Source organism: Trachymyrmex septentrionalis, unplaced genomic scaffold, assembly GCF_001594115.1.
Source record: "Trachymyrmex septentrionalis isolate Tsep2-gDNA-1 unplaced genomic scaffold, Tsep1.0 scaffold24, whole genome shotgun sequence".
In the NCBI taxonomy this organism is placed as follows: Eukaryota; Metazoa; Arthropoda; class Insecta; order Hymenoptera; family Formicidae; genus Trachymyrmex; species Trachymyrmex septentrionalis.
The window spans coordinates 3,030,978-3,047,735 of record NW_017305397.1 but is presented as its reverse complement, the minus strand read 5'-3'; the positions used below and the strand labels follow the sequence as shown (position 1 = coordinate 3,047,735).

Below are 16,758 nucleotides of genomic sequence, written 5' to 3'. Positions count from 1 at the left end.
TTTCAGAATTTGTTAATCTAAACTTATCGAATCTTACACAATTTTCTCATGTTTTTAAATCAAATTTTAACTTCATACAGCTGATCTTATTATAATATTCATTAAAAAGTAAGTGTGAATCCTTAATTATCCATCGTAAAAAAAACTCTCGTTTAGCGTATTGCTTAATTACACGTAAGCTGCACATACATAAGTTCAATTTCATTTGCTACGAGAAAAAAAAAAGAGAGAGGAAATATTTTCATTAATACTCAAAGAGAAAAAGAACTGAAGGTAACGAAAATAATACAAAGAAGTAATAATTGTATACGAAAGAAAAGTAATTATTACCCTAGAAAAGAATATGAAAAATTTTAATAAGCAATGTCATAAGTCGATCTTCCCAAGAGGATCATAACGTGCAAATCTGTTGTAATATATAATACTTGAGAGGATAATAGCCCTAATGATAAAAGCACTATTGACTTTTAATATAATTTCCTGCGGGATACGAATAGAATCTCATCAGGCGTATCCAGATTGCCTCCTATCCCCCCTCCTATCTCACCCTCATATTCCAGAGTACAATAAAACTGTGTCTTTCTCAATCTCTCTCTCTCTCTCTCTCTCTCTCTCTCTCTCTCTCTCTCTCTCTCAACGCATCTTTCTTCTATTTTCCATGCAATTTGCTGGTTTATCCAGAATTAAAGCGTTGCAAAGTATAAGAGTAGCCGTTTGAGATCAAAAATAGCAAAAATTTTTTAATAGAAAATCAATTGCATTGGTTTATCGTCTATATGTTTCTCATCAATAATGATTTTAAATGATCATTTGTTGCGTTATCATATGTTGCAGAGAGATAATTTTCAAAAATATTTTTTCCTACGAGATTTATGAAAAAAGTAATAGTAAATATATTAAAATCACCAATAAAAGCAAATGTTTTTTTCATAGAAAGTACTTGTTTTCTAATCATCGATTTTTAGACGAGATTAAGTAGACCTTTATTGCGTAACCTGAAAGGATTTTTATCCTTTTTGCTTTTGTGAATTGGATGATTTTTATTAATATTTGCAATTTTCATTTTTCTAATTCTTATGAAATTCTGATATTTTAATATATTTTAAAATATATTTAACTAAGTTTTATTTTAATATTTAAAACATCATTATTAATATTAGTATTAATATTTACTCTCATCTTTTCATTGCTTCTCTTATCTTTCCAATGATGAAGGAAAAGATTTAAATTAAGGTTAATTCGGTAGAATGCGGATCGGATAACATCTCGGAATGTAAAGGAATGTAATTGATGATGAAACGCGATTCTTTATTTGTCTAGCGATTTCGCACAATTACATTATCAGACAAATGAGGTCATTATTTTTTTTAATACTCTCGTTAGTACGTCCATACAAATCGCTCAGCATTAATAAGTAATTGCATTTAACAAAGAGCCCGATGATCAACAGCAATGCGGGTGCTTACGTTAATTAGGTAACACTTTTTGCTTGATCATCGTTTTTCCTTAATTAAGCGAACGCTAATCGATCGGTGACGATACGCAATATTGCCTGTACAATCCAATTGTTCGATAAAACATTTAAAATATATAATTAGTTTTCTTCAACAAAAAATCCAAATAAATGCTATTCTCTGGTTAAACGTAGAATATATTCTCAATCATTATATATAGCATTTAACTTTTCTCTTTTTTTAAATACTTCAAATAATTTTTTAGTATATAAAATCGATCGATGCAAATTGCATCCGTAAATCGAATACGGAGGAGATGCTTAGATCAGGAAATAATTTGCAATCGGCGTTTCCGAATTGCTAGATGCGGAGGAAATGGATTAGCGTTGGAATGAGAGTGTCTCGTAATTACGAAAGTATATCCGTTATTTCAATCGAAAGTTACCGATGTCGTCCAATTATGGCGTTGCAATATAATAACAATTAAAGTCGCTAAGCACGGTTATTGCTTTGTGGATAATCGCCTCATTATATGGCAAAGTTACTTGGCAAAGACAGTCTCTTAATTGTTATAGCTATAGTAACAAGACATGATCAAGGAATTACAACAAAAATTCTTATAATGCGGAAGACAATTGTAAGAAACATTCATATCTGCAAAAAATTAAAAATATTTAAAAAATATTCGATCTTAAGAGATCACTGCCGGAATACTTAAACGCTTAAGAATACAAGTTGGGAATAAAAGGGAAAAGAGAGAGCTTTTAACGATCTACAATAAACCGCGGATTAAATTTTTCTCAGGGAAGGAAAAATGCAAATTTCTTTCGGAATATTCACTACCGTCAATATACATCTTTCGAATAACTCGTTATTTGTGCATTTTTATTAGCGCGCTGTAGAAAAAAGCTGGACAACTTCATCGCAAATTTTGTAACTCTAATATCGCTCCTCTCAAATACCATGTTTTTCCAAGATTTTTGTCTCTCTTGTTTTTTATTTCATGTAATATCGCCAACTTTGTATTTCAATTGTAACGATGACATATGAGTTTATAGCCGAGACATCAATGCATTGCCCGACATAAAACGGTAGGAGAGAAAAACATTTCGTGCCTCGATTTACGACATGGGGATCGATGTTATTTATGCACTTGAACGTGATTTGCTTAAAGAAATAAATCATCATTGCGGTATCTCGCATTCTGTGTTGAGAAATTCGCGCGTTGTAATGCTGAATAACGGTAGTAATGGCAGAAAGCGGGACCGCCTATTAAGTCGCAATTAACCTCCCAACCGGCAAAGCTCTTGTACAACGCGGCACACTTTAATATGCTAATGCCACTTTTCTTCTGATTCCACCAAGGAAAAGCTCTTCAATTAAGATATCGCCGAAGACCTCTGGTTGCCGCGTTGCTCTGATAGACAACTTATAGCAGTAATAATGAATATTAAATTTTCACTGAAAGAAAAATTATTTTATAACTATAAATACGTGTTATAATTATACGTGCTATAATTATGATTATTACTGCTGTAATATTAATAATAATATAACAGCGCTATATATAGTGCTATCAACAAATATATATATATATATATATATATTATAATTAGCAATCGAAAATGATTATAATTATAATTATTATTATAAAAATTGTTGCAATGACTATAAATTGTAGTTAAGTTACAATTGCAAATTTTTTACAGTAATAATAGTTACGATTGTAGCTATTTTCGGAGGATTGTCAACTATACGTTGATAAAAGTATACATATTTTACTAACTAGTTATTGTTACTAACATTATAGTAGTAATAATCACAATTATAGTAACACTAATAAGTTACAGTAATAAGTGTCAACAATTTTTCTCTCACAGTATTGATAGATAAATATTTTTCTAGAAAATTTTTAAAAGTCATAAAGTCAAATATTTGTGCTCTTCATAAAAATTCTACACTGAGAAAACTTCATGTATTCGGTTCTCTTATGATATTCCACGATACTGAATCATTCTATACGCAATATATTGCTACGCTAATGTTCGCTTTCGATACATTATGCATCTTTCTTGTAGCGAAAGACATAACGACCACCATTAAAATTTCGACGCTCGTGGCGGGAAAATTTATAATCGTGCGTGATAAAGATACATATGAGGTTAGTTTAATAGAAAAAAATCACGTTCACCTCGCGTGAATGTACATTGCATTCGCACAACGTGTATATACCGGAGACTCGCATAAAGTTTCCAATATTTTAATGCGTTATCTACAAAAAATCAGGTCGAAAGCGGTGCGATCAATAGCGCATAGGCCGAGAGATTGTACGTATAGACAAACTGTACAATAGGCAAACATCGTTTTTAGCGACTGTTTTAGTGCTATATTCACCGCGTTATTATCGGCAATCGAGATATATACGCATTCGCATCGAACGTGATCCTAATCCGATTTCGCGTGCCGCATAATAAACCGTACCACTTGTATCTCGTCGCTTCCCCAAATCCCCAGACGACCATTTTTCCGGCAGTTTTCGAACTGCACCTCGCACAAACTGCTCACGATTCGGTAAAATCAACGTCGAAAATCGATAATTCGACAGAAGTTCTGAGATTTTCGATACGAGTATTTCAACAAGAATGTAAAATATTCAAGTATATGATAATATATTATTACATTCATGAATTGCGAAATATCCCAAATCTATTATGCATTAATTTATTCACAGATTTTTCAATAGAAACTAAATTCATTTTTTATTAATAAAAATACTGAATATATTAAGTTATAAACAATGGAAAATAGATAATTCTTTTTTATATTTATCACTGGATTTAATAATTTGTTAATTTTTATTAAAGAAAAATAAAGAAAAAAGTATAATAGGTTAAATTTCCGCACAAAGAAGATTTTGTTAAAATATCTAAAAATTTTACTACATACTAATTTGAAAATTTTTTGTTAGCCCATCGAATAATTATATAGGAAATTCAAGCATAATGAATAATGTTGCAAAAAATTTTGATATTCTAGCAATCAGCTTAAGCGCGTCTTACAAAATTATTTTCAGATCTAGTTAAATTTTTTGAATATTTCAGCAAAATCGTCGTTTTCGTTTAAGACATTCTACATATTAAAATTGTAAATGCAATAAAATGAAAAACACATGAATAACAATACTGAAAGAAAATACAATGCAATTCATGTCTATATTATAAGAAAGTGTATGGAAGAAAACATAAGCAGCAGAAGATACGTATAAAAAATGCAAAAAATATCCTATTTCATTCATTTTGCATTTCTACATCTCATTAAGTTAATTGCAAATACAGAGTGATAAAAAATTACATATTTTAAAAGTAGGTAATATTTATTAAAAAAAAGGTAGTATCCAGTAAAAATAGATCCTAAAACATTTATTGAGATATAGACCTTTATTGTCTTTAATTGTTTATTAAGATATGGGTCTTTATTGTCACCATAAGAGATGCTTTACAACCTTTAGTTGTATGTCACCTCATTAGTAAGTAAAATGCTAGCTGTAAACTGCGGATCGAAGTGCCCTTTAAGGGCAACTGATACGGTTCATGCACAATAAGGCACTATTCCATTTTCTACGCATCGTCTAACAATATCTAACTTAGACATTTAATGGATAATGGATTGGAAAATTCCAGTAGTTTTACTTGTCAAATCCTCTGTTTTTAGACCTTGATCCCTTAGATTTTTAGTAAAAGTAAAGTTTAATATATTTAATACCTATCAATAATGTATCAACTCTGCAAGAATGTGTATTCAACGCATATCTATCAGGAAATCTGAGAGCAGCTAAGTATACGCATAAAAGTGCGTGATTCTCTATAATACGTAGAACTGAAGGATATGACAATAGGAACTGTATAAAGCACTTCTTATAGTGATGACAAAAACTGACTCATTAGTGTTTGTTTTATAACCTAGTTTCTTAAATTTTTCTCTCAATGTTGTTTTAATGAATATTACCTATATATCTCAAAATATAAATATAAACCTTTCTTTAATCAACTATATATCAGTAGAAGGTTAACGTAACACTCGTTGAAAATCGTATTTTCCACATGTGTTTGTCTTCCACTTTTAGAATCCTTGACGTATCCTGACCTTATTTACAATAAGAGACACGATTGTAGCGATTTTCTCCTTTAGAAGTTAGATGTGAAGGAAAGTTCGTTCCAGTCGTCGCCATTGTCTCGGGTATACGAGATAAATTGAAAAAAGATGGCGAGATAGGTAGAGAGTTAGATAGGGGAAAAGAGAAATGAAACTATATGGACTATTGGCAGACTTTAATCCGCCTTGTCTACAACAATTCGTGCAATTAGGTTCATACAACGCCGTGAGCATTCCTATAATAATTTAAGATCCGTGCAAGAACATAGTAAGCTTATTTTCTTATAAAAATTAATCTAAAATTAGCTTTATTTTCAAGGAACAAATTACTGCTTCAATCCGTATTTGTGTCTCCGTATTTAGCGCTAAATATGATCATTTGTAATACACACAAATTTATATAATAATTTCAAATGCTATTTTTATGTCAAGATATTAGGTACCTATTTGTTCTTAGTAAAATATAACGAAACAATTCGTTCACAATCAACTCATGAAACATAATGTCCTCGTTTTATTTAATAATATTAAGTAAAATCTTGCATAAAATTGTAAAAATGTCTTATACGATATTTTGACTTCTTATAAAGATATTTGTGTGGATTCTGCAGTGAGGCAGATAAATCGATATCGATAGGCATGAATATGTATGCAAGCGAATGAAGTACTTTGGCAGAACTGCACTATATATCTCGTTTCGTGCTAAACGTAATTGTAGTTTACAAGGTAGAGTTTCGCCTGAAACATGAGTTTGCCACTATTTAATTACAAACGCGGACCTATTATTAATTAATCACTCTTCTACTTGCACAATCGAGCATTATATTGTAATAACTAGTAATTAGAGACACTTGATACAGGCATAGGTTGTCGACTCCATTATAGTCTGCAATAATGTCTTTCAATATATATTCCTCGTAATTATGCATTTGCCGATTGTCAGCGGATTATTATTCTTGTTATGCCAATATCGGAAAAACTGTGATATATCGTCCTGTAATATATTACGATCATATCTCGTTGTATCGCCGCGAATAATATACATATTTCGTCATTAAATCACATTTGCTTATGGCAACTAATAAATCCTCATTCATCGGGATATTTTCTCATTCGCGTACTTAAAAATGTATCACACACTCTTGTTTGAAATTACATTCCTCTCACTTAAGTTGGTTTAATCGCTATATCGCTAAGATACACTATGTATGTATATATACATAAAAAACAATCTCATAAAACTTATAAATCAATACATAATAGCATCGTAATTTAGTAACGCATAATAACAAAAAAGATATACGTTATTCTAGTAGCAAATTGTGGCGTAAGATCCGTCGAATAGAAGAAAAGAGAAATGATTGCTCTAATTGACTTTATGATGATATGAATTTATATCTGCTATAGAGCGTCCGATCAACCGCGCTTCCTTTGGACGCTAAATAAGTAGCTAAGAATAACTTGCGCTGATCTACTGACTGCAATGACAAAATCTAAACCACTCACTATAATCTCTCGCTATATCTGTCGCTATTAAAAAAATACTTTCTAAAAAAATAATTAAAAAAAAATTGGTTATCATATAAAGTACAATTTTGTCTATATATATATAAATTATAATATGATAATCATACTAAATTTATACACTTTATAATTTATATATATATATATATATATATATAAAATTTCTATAATTCATTCTACAACTATATATTTCATAATTTTAAATAAATAATTAATAAAATAGTAATATATATATTACATATATAGTAATTATAATTATTAGTAGAATATATAATATATAGTATATATGTCGGAAATTTAAATAAATTTCTCTCTGTCCTAATCTCACTGATTTATTTTGTTATCAGAGATGATACACATTAAGAAATAAGGCCTGAATTTGCAAAACAATACACTTTCTCTTGATCTATTATATATTGATTTATTTTCAGAGACGTAATGCTTCCAATCTATATTGTTTATACTTTGTTATTTATTATTTATATTTTTACTTATTTTCTTTGTAAGTACATGTTCTGTTGTTTACTGTTGCTCTCACTTTCATTTTACATCTGTCTACCAAACGGTTATGTCGTATCTTATATCTTTAAAATTTGTTTCATATAAGTGAACTAAAATTGGTTTTTCTACTGTTATTTATATTAACTTTTTAATTTATTCACATTTGCATTATATAGTAAATGGACCAGTTTAATGGAACATGTGCAACAAAATCTTATACAATTAGTTCAATCTTGATAGTCATGTAAGTTTTTACCATTTTTTCTCATGTTAGCATTTTATAACTTTTTAATTATTTACAACTCTTAGGATTGTCGTTTTTTTTAAAACGAAATATTTTTCTTTTTAGTTAACTTAGTAATTAAATGACCAAGATTAACTTGGACATCACCACTATGCGTTTCCTCTTCTTTTTTATGTTATTAGTTTATACGTATATGCGCTATCATTATGTAATTTTGTTAATTTTATCTTTCGTACTAAAGAGGACCTTGACCGTAGGTCGAAACGTATAATATTCACTTTGAATAAATGATATTATATATTGTATTACACACTTGTAACCAGTGTCGGCTCAAATTGGCATTTTATTTACGTTTAATATTCACTTTGAATAAATGATATTATATATTACACACTTATAACCAGTGTCGGCTCAAATTGGCATTTTATTTATTGTTTTTTAGAATTTTCTTTAGAGCCTTTGATTTTATTGATTTATTTTATGTTTGTATTTTCTGTATATTATGTCATTTATATCATCATAAAAATCATGAACGACGATTGACACATATATCTCCTCCAAGTATCTTAAAATTCCGCGATACCTCAGCATCGCGTGATATTTCGCGTGTCGAGAAACGAAGAAAATCATCAGTTGAATTTGGCCGAAATTACCAGTGATTCTTTGGTCAATTCGACTGACGGGTCTACGAAAAGCCAGAGAAAGAGAAGAAAAGAGAAACAGAGAGAAACGTGACGTCAGTTGGCGGAAGTCAATTGGCGCATGTCATGCACACGCGAGAGTTGATTCTAGCGAGCGGCCTTCTCCTTCGCCACGGTATTAAGTTTAGCCACTTCGGCCTGACGCGGGCAGTGTGTCAAGATCACTCGATCCGCTGTTGATATCGACCTTTCTCTATCTCCCCGTTCTTCTCGTTTTCTCGCTTCGCTGAGAAAGGTGTGCTCCAAGTGTCGCTCGCAAAGTAGCGGCAGATTCGTGTGTAGGAAGAGCTGGAGCGAGAATCAAAGAGACAAGAGGGCTAGTTCGACAGTAGTTCGAGAGTTGCACGGTAGACAGACAGGCAGGCTGTCTTGTGCCTGCTTTCATCTTTCTCGGTAAAGCGACGTCCTTTGAAAGATGCTGGAGTAGCTCGCGGACGGAGTGACGAGAGAGATGGTTGTCTGAGATTCAAAGTCAGGGAGAGCCGAGCTAGCTTTCCCTTTTGGGAATAAGAAGATTCGCGTATTAGATGGTTGTTACAGTGAATACGTTATTCTTCGCGGTATATTCTGAGAGTGGTACTGCTTGGAGCGCATTGGTTTGCATGCTTGCGTTTGAATGATATATAGGTAAGTCTTTGAAATTCGTCTTCAATTGCAGCTTATTTTACGAAAAAAAAAAAAATCTATTTCTTAAAAGATAATTCGCATACGTACATTAAGAGAAAGACTTTATTCGTATCACGCGAAAATATCAGTACCTACTTCAGTTTTTATTGTAGATAACTGTACCATATGTAAATAGTAATATAAAAAACAGTGTTTTGATGCTATTAGATTTTCTGCTTTTTATATACTATTATAATTTTATGTCAAGGAACTTTAACTAAAAGTTTAAAAAAAAATGCGATAAACTCAGATGTATCAAAGAATTATGATATTAAGAATTCCACGTAAGTCAGAATTGAGGTCAGAATGCTGTGAAGAGCTTGACTAAGGTGGAATAACGAGGGAATACCCGTTTGATTGCAGAAGGATGCAACCACGGGTGACAGTGGTTCTGGCCACGGTCTGGCTGACGGTGGCGGTTCTGGTAGGAGAAGCAGTCACCCTCCGCCTCTCTCACGATCAATACTCCCCCGTATCTCCACGCCGACACGCTAGGGTTCAACGGGACCGCACTGGAGTCTGGAAGGATCACGATCCAGTCGAGGATCAACCTCTCGACCTTTGGATCGGCTCGCGAAGGTCGATCTCCACAGAGGGTATGTCAGATTTTTACAGTGCTATGTCAAGCTGAGCAAAATAAAGCATCATATTGTGTTCCGCTGTCAACTCAAGAGCTAATGTCTAATACAAGATTGTCATTTTGAGAATATATCAGGAAAAGCCTAGTATAAATCTTTCTGATTTCTTTCTCTTCCTCTACATACAAAAAAAATATGTAGAAAAGATGTAAGGATATTATGATTTTAAATGTAAATTTTATTTTGTAAAATACTTTTAATACTTTTATCTCTATTTGATATTCTCAGGAGACAAGGAGAGTAAATATATAGAAATGTATATTGCTCTATTTTAGTATTTAACTCAATTTACGATTTAATTCTGTCGCGCTGTGTAATGAAGATGGAACAAACGCTCCGTGACGAATCGGCCTAACTGGTGGAAATCCGTTTGTCCCGACTTTCTGATGAATTAAAGTCTCTTTGCTCATCGTCTTTATGCAACTCCAATATCACATGAATACTGTTCACGATTGTTAAAAGTTCGAAAATTTTCAACATGCGTTCAATCTTAAATACAATTATTTTCATTTCTCGTGTTAAGTTGATAAGAAGATAATATTAAAATTCAAAATATAAAAAATCTAAAGACTTGTGTTAATATATTATGTTGTCAATACAATAATAATTACATGGCAGTATTGTGTCCTTTATAAATTTTCAAATTAAAAAAAATATTTAAAAAAAAAAGTAAATAGAATATTTTGCTAATAAAATAAATGAAGTAAATTCAAAAGATATCTATGCAAAAATATCATACAAAAAATTATTAATTTTTTTTACACAAATTAATGTAAAAAAAATTTTAGAACGGAAGCTATTATTTAGGAGAATAATGATGATATATATTTTTCGAGTAATATACACACACATAAATCTTTATATTATAACAGCACGCAAGAATTTCGAAGAAATAAATTAGCGTCGAGCATTACTCATGTCACTGTAGTATGCAACTATATTAGTTTAGCCGAGTATGAAATCGTTATTAAATATCTTTTAAAGAGAATCTCCCTCGTAAATTAAATTTCTAAATTAAATCCATATTTTCAGCTGTGTATCAATGTGTGCAAAAATAGTTAAAATTAATTTTCTAAGTATATCTAATTTTTGACATAAAAAAAGGGTCTAATTATATTTTTCAGAATCAGGAGCTCTATCTCACGATGCCAAATATACCGAGCGAGATTTTCAGCTTGAAGGTCTCTTGAAGGACATTGTCTCGTCAAAGCGAATGTACCCCTTTTCAGGCTGGCAGAGGCGGTTACCGAATATCGCCGGCGCGGAATTCGCGGCCGACAAAGTCGATTACGGCTACGAGATGCCGGAAACGCTTTCGCGCGAAGCGAAGGTATCCCCTTCAGATCTTTTAGACGACCCCTTTGTGGCAGACGACACATTTCAGGATCAAGGCCCAGGATCGATGGAAATATACAAACTAGACCTATCCAAAGAGAAGACTCTACTGACCGCAACCACGCCCTCTACAAATTTACTGTCGAGAAATAAGAGCAAAGCTCCGAAAAAGACGGGTCATTTGAATTCAAAGACAAAGACAACAGAAATTAAGTCAATAACAAGTAATCACAAACAATCAAATTTTTTCGAAGAACAACGGACCGAAACTCCTTTGATAAACAAAGACGCCTTCGATGTTGGTGGTGTGCCGGAGCTACAGGTTGGATGCGAAGGTCTCGAAGCGTCGTTGTTGTCCCACAAGACGAAAAGATCGATAGATACGCCTGACAAGGAGAAGGGCGAGGTGCCAGCTCCGTCCGTGTTGCTAAACGTGTCGCCGGTATCCTTGGATCTTGACGACGTTCTGTCGTACGATGAAGAAGAATATGAGGAAATGGACGAGCTTCTCAAACTCAAGAGACTGGAGACTACCACGAAAAGAAACAAGCCAAATAGGGGAGATATGGATGCCAGCCATTTGAATTCTGACCATCTGGATGAGTTTAGGCGACTAGAGAAGTTACCAGAACGAGGAGATTTGGGTGGATCCATCCCAATAAATTCTAGTGAATTAATAACTCGTCAGAAGACCAAGCGATCTCTGACAGATCTCAAAATTAAGAATTACGAGGAAGTCAAACCAAAGCGAGAAACCATTTTATTGGACGGTGATAACGGCGCCAGCAGGAATCATGGTCGGCAGTTGCTGTGGCTTGCCGAAGCAAATACTAAGGGATTTGCGGACGGTAGAAGCGAACGGAAGCGCACGAGACGGTCGATCGATTGGGGCTTCGGTGAGGATGAAGGTGTCGTGTCCAGCGACGAGTTGCAGACCGTGAATGAACGTCGCAGGCAGCACGAGATGCGATACCATCAAGACACATCTAGAAGACGTGACCAGCATCATGGATTAAATACTGACATCGATAGTGTTAGACAAGAGTACGAGAAATTACTTGAGCAAAAACGAAGGGAAGAAGAGTATTTGCGACAAATGCAACAGGCATCGACCAATCAAACGCTGCCGAATAGACGGGAGGAGGAAGAGAAAAAGAAAAGAGATGAATTACGAAGAAGACAATACGAGGAATATCGTGAAAGGATGGACATCACAACACGTCGTACAGATAACGAAGATATGCGACGGCAGATGGAAGAAAGACAAAAGCAAGAAGCAGCCCAAATGCAGGAGACGATTAGAAGAAACGAGGAAGAGCTAAGAAGACGAGAGGAAGAAGAACGAAGATTACAAAAAGAAGAAATTAAAAGAAGGCCACAAAGCAAATGGCAAGAGGAGAATTTAAAAAAACCGGGTTCTAAAACTTTCATAAAAGATGATGAAAGGAAACGAAGACTTTATGATGAAGAAATGAAGAGACGAGAGGAAGAACTGCGAAAACGATTAGAAGAAGAACAAACAAGAAGGCAGGAGCAATACAGGTCGCAACAAGAAGCTCAAAGAAAAAGAGAAGAAGAGGCAAGAAGGCGTCAAGATTCAATGAGAAATCTTTCCGAAAATGATAAAAGAAGATTAGAAGACCGTCGCAGAGAATGGTTAGAGAAGAAGAGGCAAGAGGATGAAAATGAGAGAAGACGACAGCAGCCATCGAATTTAATGCACGCGGAACATTCAGTCAGTCATCCGAACGATATCAGACAGCACGATCGAGACGAGAAAAAACGACAGCAAGAAGAAAGACAGCGAGAACAGAAATTGCGAGAATATATCACGCGAAATCGACCTATCAATGTCAATCATGCTGATCAAAGATCGAAAGAAGAGAAACGACGCTATAGACCCGAAGAGCACCAAGATCCGCGGATGAATGTGAGTAGAAATGACGAAGAGTACCATCGACGACTGGAGGAGCAGCGTAAAAGACAAGAAGAAGAGAGAAAACTACAGGATTACATCAGGAGGAATCAACCGGTGAATGTGCCATCGAGAGATAATCAATCGACCACAGCCGCTCGTAACTGGTTCGAGGAGCGAAGACTGATCGAGGAAGCCAGGCGTCGCGACAGATATCCCGATCCAGGAGTGAGGAGAGGCCACGGACCGTCGGCGCCTACGTATATCGATCCACGAAGCTCACCAGAGGAAGTCAGACGCACGCAACAAGAGACGGCGAGAAGGTTGGAGGAGGAAAGGCGGCAGAGGTACGAGGCGGAAGAGCGACGGAAGGAACTCGCCAGGCGACAATGGGAGGAGGAAGAAGAGAGACGGTTACGGCAGCAACGGATGCGAGAGGAGGCGGCCAGGCGAGAAGATGAAGCGAGGAGAGAGCAATCTAGGAGGTACAAGGAGAACAGGCAGCAGTCGCTACTGGAGATAGCGAGGATGCGGGCCGAGAAGGAGAGAAGGAGGCAGGAGATGTTGAAGCAACGATCCAGGAACGAAATTGGTAGGACGAAACAACCAGAAACTAGGCCGATCTACCACCAGGATCCTCGTCTTTTGGCAGAGCACAGAAGACGACAGGATAGCCGGCCTAATCCGAGTAATTTGATGCGAGCCGAAGAAGCCAGGCGAGCGACGGCAGAGCGCGAAAGGCAAAGATTGGAAGCCGAGAGACGACAACAGGAAGAGAGCAGGTATATAAGTGGTCCTTAGAGCACGTGCTTTGCAAAAATGAAGTTTTTACTTGGCGCGACGCCAGTGAACTTTATTCGAGCTGATGCGCTTCGCAGCATTCAATGTTCGTTACTACTATCATTTGTCTCTGTTTCTTTTTGTTTTATTGGTATTTCTTTCGACTAATATTATTTCCAAGTGCAGGTATTATTGCGATAAAATTGAAATCGCGTAAAGTATATTTCATATAATGAGAGTCTAAAATAACAATAAAAAATATAAATGATGATATCCCTGACATGTTCCTTTTTTATTCTTATTTTATTTTATGTTTATATTAATATAATATTTACTAGTAATTATGAGTTGAAAGATATTATCGCCTTTCTTGTAGTAAAAGAGTACTAAATATTCCAACAGATCCAATTTGATCTTGCTAACTTAATAGAGATTTTCTTGTAGTTTAATGCAATAAATTTCGCTTGTGCTACCTGAGATATTTTTCCAATCGCGTGAAATTTTAAATATCAACAATAGCGATATATTAAAGACTGTGAACAGTGCGACTTTAATTATAGAAATATTCCAAGCGTATCATCAAGGCAAGAGTTTATTCATTCGAATCATCCGATAATCATACGATCCTATATTTCCATCTGCTGTAGAATGAGAGAGCACAGACGGAAGGAGACCGATCAGTGGAGACGACAAGAACTAGCCAGACTAAACTCTCTGCCGGTGAGCGCAAGGATAATAGTCCGTCCTGGTGGCTCCTCGCCGACGTCGCCCGTCTCGCCACCAGTGATATCGAGGGGCGGTTTCAACAACGAGATCGATTTTACAGTAAGTCCTCCATTTGTCTGTCAAAACACTTCACCGCACTTCGATCGCGTAAACCCGATTCGGTTGTCCACCGGCGGTTTATTCACTGACGAATTCGATCTCGTGGTCGCCAATTGTCTCGCGCTACCAAACTAAAGCGCGCTTCATTAAATCAGGGAGAAGTTGCGGCGGGTTCGTGTCCCTTCGACCCAACAAGCCTTCAGTCCCTGTTTTGTTTCACTTAATTGACTGAACGCTGAGCAGCATCGCCCCTCTCTCTGTCTCTTTAGCACTTTCTTGTAATATTTTCTCCGAAAATTGCAATAATTTTAGAGAAAAAAAAAAAAGTACAAATATGTGCTAAACGTAATAAGACATTGTTACTTTTGCAATTTGAATTATGCACGATACAAATAGATATATATATATTTTTTTTTTTCTTTATGGTGCTTATTATAAATATTTTGATAATTCTATCGTAATTGATAATTAATAATTAGAATTAGATGGATTCAAAGTTCAATGATTATTTTTAGGGAATCAACCCGCATCGCGAAGGTGTACAAGTGGCACAATTTCCTGTCCCCCCAACACCGAGACCACCTGCTCAGAGCCCTACTCCATGCGTTTGGGCAGTTGTTCATTGTTGTTCATCCAATAACAATCGTCTCGTAAAGTGTTTCGAATCGTTGGGCTGCCCCGGGATTAATTGGGATCCTAACCCGTGTAGAGGGTCTGTTGCGGACGCTGCCAGAGCAGAAGTTCTGAAGTTCTATGCTAACTCGTAAAACTAATAACATCAATAAGATTCAGCCTTTACTTTTGGAGAGACGAATATCAACTAGACAAGAAAAAAGAAGGAAAAACTCTTCAACACCGACGGAAATCTTTCTCTCTCTCTCTCTCTCTCTCTCTCTCTCTCTCACACACACACACACACGCGCGCGCGAAAAGTTTCAAGTTACTGTTCTTCAAATCAATTTGTGCATGTGTGACTCTGTACAAATATTTGTGTCGCTCATTGGATAGAAAAACTCAGTAAGTTGACTTAAATATTTGCAGAACGGAAGACCTTGATATATATTTTTTTACTTGACACAATATTAGTAATTTTAATAACTCAAAATTAAACAAAAAGCTATCATAAATCAATATTTCACTTTATAGAAATATAATATTTTTACGATAAAATTCAATGAAAAATAAAAAAAACATTAAAAATTGAATTTAATATATTGAATGTTAAAATCTACACTGAAATATTATTAACGTATTTTGAATAAATTGTAAAATATATTTACCTATATTTGACGTAAAATATAAATGTGCTAAAAAATATTTAAAAATATTAGAGATAGAAAATCGAAAAATAGGAAAATGTCGTGAACATTTAAAAATTATCAATTTTTTAAATTTAAAAATACATCAATTTTTTTACATCCGGCAATACAATTATTTGTGATTTCTAATTATTTACAAAATTCTATCTTCTCTACAGAAGAGAATAAATAATGTATAAGACTAGGTATACTTTGAAAAAAGGTAGTTTAAATCAGGAATAAAAATAATCAACAAAGAATATTAAACTCTTTTTTTATGCTAAAAGTCATCGTATAATATAATGAAGAACATATATTATTTTATTATAATAATTACGAACAAAAACGTAAATATTTTTTTATCCGCTTATTTCTACGATAGTGTACATTAGACAAATTTATATAGTGCGACTAGTAATTAACGATAGTCTAAGAAACGTTTAAAAGATTCAACTTTTAAAATGTAGCAAGCAGTATTTGTTTTAAGTAATGTCGGAGATTAATAAAACGTGTGTTTTGTAGAATAGTAATCAATTAATGTTTAATATTAATCGGTAGTCAACATTGTAGCACTGCCTCGCGTAGCGCGTGTAAAGTTACGTACATACATATGTAAAGCTCTGTAAAGAAAAAATATTTTCGACAAACTTATGACACGTTTTGTCGTCACGTTTGCATGTATAAACACAGCGAAAAGTATTGTAAATCTTTTGTACGTAGCCAAG

General features: G+C 34.3%; 1 protein-coding gene across 4 annotated transcripts in view; it reads left to right on the top strand.

The window, feature by feature from the left end:
* LOC108748761 (trichohyalin-like) overlaps nucleotides 1-15,848 on the top strand; it is a 47,818-nt gene extending 31,970 nt beyond the window's left edge. For 2 of the 4 annotated variants that reach the window (XM_018487080.1, XM_018487081.1), the window contains 4 exons: nucleotides 9,606-9,838; nucleotides 11,005-13,912; nucleotides 14,558-14,735; nucleotides 15,251-15,848. In XM_018487080.1, the coding sequence (XP_018342582.1) occupies nucleotides 9,610-9,838; nucleotides 11,005-13,912; nucleotides 14,558-14,735; nucleotides 15,251-15,502 (3,567 nt within the window). In that variant the 5' untranslated portion in view covers nucleotides 9,606-9,609 and the 3' untranslated portion in view covers nucleotides 15,503-15,848. Of the gene's footprint in view, nucleotides 1-8,724; nucleotides 9,204-9,605; nucleotides 9,839-11,004; nucleotides 13,913-14,557; nucleotides 14,736-15,250 lie in introns of those variants that run through there. The other 2 variants (XM_018487083.1, XM_018487079.1) reach the window with 2 other exon arrangements.
* The last annotated feature ends 910 nt before the right edge of the window (nucleotides 15,849-16,758 follow it).